The 3,129-nt window shown below is 58.0% G+C and overlaps 1 protein-coding gene across 1 annotated transcript in view; it reads right to left on the reverse strand.

The window, feature by feature from the left end:
• ZDHHC19 (zinc finger, DHHC-type containing 19) overlaps window positions 1-2,790 on the reverse strand; it is a 13,427-nt gene extending 10,637 nt beyond the window's left edge. Inside the window, 4 exon segments of the mRNA XM_011961250.1 lie at window positions 57-229; window positions 1,039-1,178; window positions 2,045-2,166; window positions 2,545-2,790. Coding sequence (XP_011816640.1) covers window positions 57-229; window positions 1,039-1,178; window positions 2,045-2,166; window positions 2,545-2,669 — 560 coding nt within the window. The 5' untranslated portion in view covers window positions 2,670-2,790.
• Window positions 2,791-3,129: the final 339 nt, after the last annotated feature.

Genomic DNA, 3,129 nt, shown 5'->3' on the forward strand with positions numbered 1-3,129 from the left:
CAGCCTCCCTTGGCTGTCCCCGCCTCCTCCCTCTCCTTCCCCACGTGGGCGGATACGCGATGGCCTTGTCCGTGGAGAAGGGTAGGTGGGTCGTGCGCACCAGGAAGATGAGACAGGTGACCAGCAGGGCGCCTGAGTAGAGGCACAAGGACAGGACGAGCAGCATGAAGAAGCGGAAGTTGCGGTGACCGATACAGTTGTTGACCCACTTGCAGTGGTGGTCAAAGTCCTGGGCGACAGGGAGAGGGGCCAGGCTTGAGGACTTCCCCTCCGGCCCAACTTGCATCACCCCAAATCCTGAGGCCTTCCCCCTACCCTCTAGGCCACCTGCCCTTGGCCCATGCACTGGCTTCCACCCGCAGGGAGAAACTGAGCCACAGAATGCCACATGCTGGCATTTCCCTCGTTAGAGCACAGTTGGGTCTCTGTGGTATAAAGGTCACCTGTCAGAAGACCTTTAGAGAAAAGGCTGGCCTGGCCTTCTGTGAGACGCATCCTACTGTAACTTTGGGCAGAACAGAAACCGTCTCGGGGCCTCCACTTTCTCATCCATTCGATGAAGATGACAGTAACACCCTGGCCCAGCCAGCCTCCTGCACTCGTAAACCTATGCAGGCCGTGCTCACAAGAGGGATGGTCACTCAGAGCCAGGAGACCCTCCAACTTGGACACCCAGGCGAGGACAGGCAAGGCCTTCCAGACCAGGCGGGCAGCCAGCCTCAGGGGCTTGGGTATCTCAGGTTAGCAAGCCGAGGGGTGGGACAGAGGGCTGCCTCTCCTCCCCTGGCCTGACCCAGCCCAGGACAGATATGGATGGCCTGTGCACGTCAGCACCTCTGCAGGCAATGGCCCGCCTCCCAGGACAGGTGCAGGCAGGAAGCACGAGTGACCAAGAGTGGCTGGGAGTTACTGTCACCCTTGGCCTTTAGCAGTCCTAAAAGACAGCTTCACGCCCAGCCCTGGCCCCTGTATGAGGGAGGCTCCTGGTCCCAGCCAGATGTGGGGCGATGGCTGGTGGACAGGTAGAGGGGCTCTCACCTCCACACAGATGTTGCACCAGGGGCAGTGGTAGGTCCGGGGCGGGCGGTGGAAGCAGCACTTTGGGCACCACTGCAGGCGGAAGGCCCCGTGGTTCACCCACACCACATGCACTGTCAAGGGGCCCTGCTCAGCGGAGCCTGGCGTGGGAAGAGGATTGGGCACAGCAGAAGGCCCTGCGGTCACTCTGTGGCATCACGGGGCACAAGGAAGGGTGGGGACGAGGTGGGCAGGGGAAGCCCTGCCCCTGAGCAAGCTGTCCAAGCTCAGAGAGGATGGCTAAGGGAAGACGAGTTTCCAGCCAGGAGAGTTTTGTATGAAACTCAGGCGTTTGAAATAGTGAGTGCTGCTCTAAGTGGCATTGTGTAGTGAAGGGAGGAAGTACAAACAGTGGTTTGGAAGAGCCCACTGGCTTCTGGCGCTGGCCTGCCCAGTCCTCCCATCTGAGGCAACTGGGAAACTGCAATAATTCTCTTTTTCTACACCATGATGGCTTAAGAAGTGGGGTAGGGCCAGGCACAGTGGCTCACACCTGTAATCCCAGCACTTTGGGAGACCGAGGTGGGCTGTTCACGAGGTCAGGAGTTTGAGACCAGCCTGGCCAATATGGTGAAACCCCCATCTCTACTAAAAATACAAAAAATTAGCTGGGCGTGGTAGCATGCTTCTGTAATCCCAGCTACTCGGGAGGCTGAGGCAGAAGAATCGCTGGAACCTGAGAGGCAGAGGTTGCAGTGAACTGAGATCACGCCACTGCACTCCAGCCTGGGCAGCAGAGCGAAACTATCTCAAAAAAAAGAAAAGGAAAGACAGAAAGAAAGAAGAAAGGAAAGGAAGGGGAGGGGAGGGGAGGGGAGGGAAGGAGCTAGGGCTACAGTAATGAAGACGTGGGGTGAAGGGGTCCAGAGGCTGGAGGAGGGGCGGTAGGAAGAGCACTTTAGGAACCCCCTGCAGGTTCCCAGCCCTTGGGGTGCTACCTCCTTTTCCCAGGGGGCCGATGCCTCACCTTGATGTAAGATGCCAGGGTCTGAGAAGTTGAGTGAAACGAGACTGAAGAACGTGAGAGCAAAGAGGGGGCCTGTGATGGCGGGAAAGACCCATTCCCCATTCTGAGCCAGCCACCTGCAACTGAGACCAGAGGCAGGCTCGGTCCTGAGCGGGGGCAGCCCAAAGCCCCCCGCCCAGGGCCTGGCTTACTCAGGTCAGGACCCACAGACCTTAAAGTCAGATCTAAAAATCCAGGCTCCAAATACCCAGGCAGACTCATAATGGCTCCACCAAATGTCACCAGCATGACCAGCCACCCAAAGCTCCCAAAATGCACAGGCACCCTTGACCTCTGTGCCTTTGCACATCCGTTCCCTAGACCAGAATATCCCCCTTTCCCTGATTCTCCCCCCACCCCCCCCCCCCCATCTTCTGCACTCCCCTGCCTCCATCCTATCATGTTCTGTTTCCCTGGCTGTCTCTTTGTAGGAAACCTAACGCCTTGCCTGGGAAACTCACGGGAATGCGAAGAAGAGGCCACTGAAAAAGACCAGCAGCACCACATTGAAGGCAGCAAACAGGCTGGAGAGGACCCAGGGACGTCGGCCCAGAGGCAGCGGATGGGGCTTCTTCACCTGGGGCATGGCGTCCGTTAAGAGTGTCTCGGTCGGGCCTCCTGCGCCTCCAGAGGAGGTAGAGCCGCCAGGCTTCCTCCCCCAACCCACGGCCACAGCGGCCTCAGAGCCACAGCGCAGGATGAAAGGAAAGAAGCCCCAGTGTGACATCACAGAGGCTGGGGTCTTCAGCAGAACTGTCTGCAGTTTTCTGTGGCTGCCTCCGGTGACAGGCGCTTCCAGCAGCAAGCCGCACCCCTACACGTGCTGGGGAACCGAGAGGCCCTGCCCCGACAGGCTGATGTTGTTGGAGAAAATATGACCTTGGAGAAACACATAGGAAGAAAGTTGGTCGTTTTCAGCCGGGCGTTGTAATCTTTATAATCCCAGCACTTTGGGAGGCTGAGGCGGGTGGATCACTTGAGGTCAGGAGTTCGAGACCAGCCTGGCCAACATGGTGAAACTCTGTCTCTACTAAAAATAGAAAACT

This window comes from Colobus angolensis, unplaced genomic scaffold (assembly GCF_000951035.1).
Source record: "Colobus angolensis palliatus isolate OR3802 unplaced genomic scaffold, Cang.pa_1.0 Scaffold54, whole genome shotgun sequence".
Classification (NCBI taxonomy): Eukaryota; Metazoa; Chordata; class Mammalia; order Primates; family Cercopithecidae; genus Colobus; species Colobus angolensis.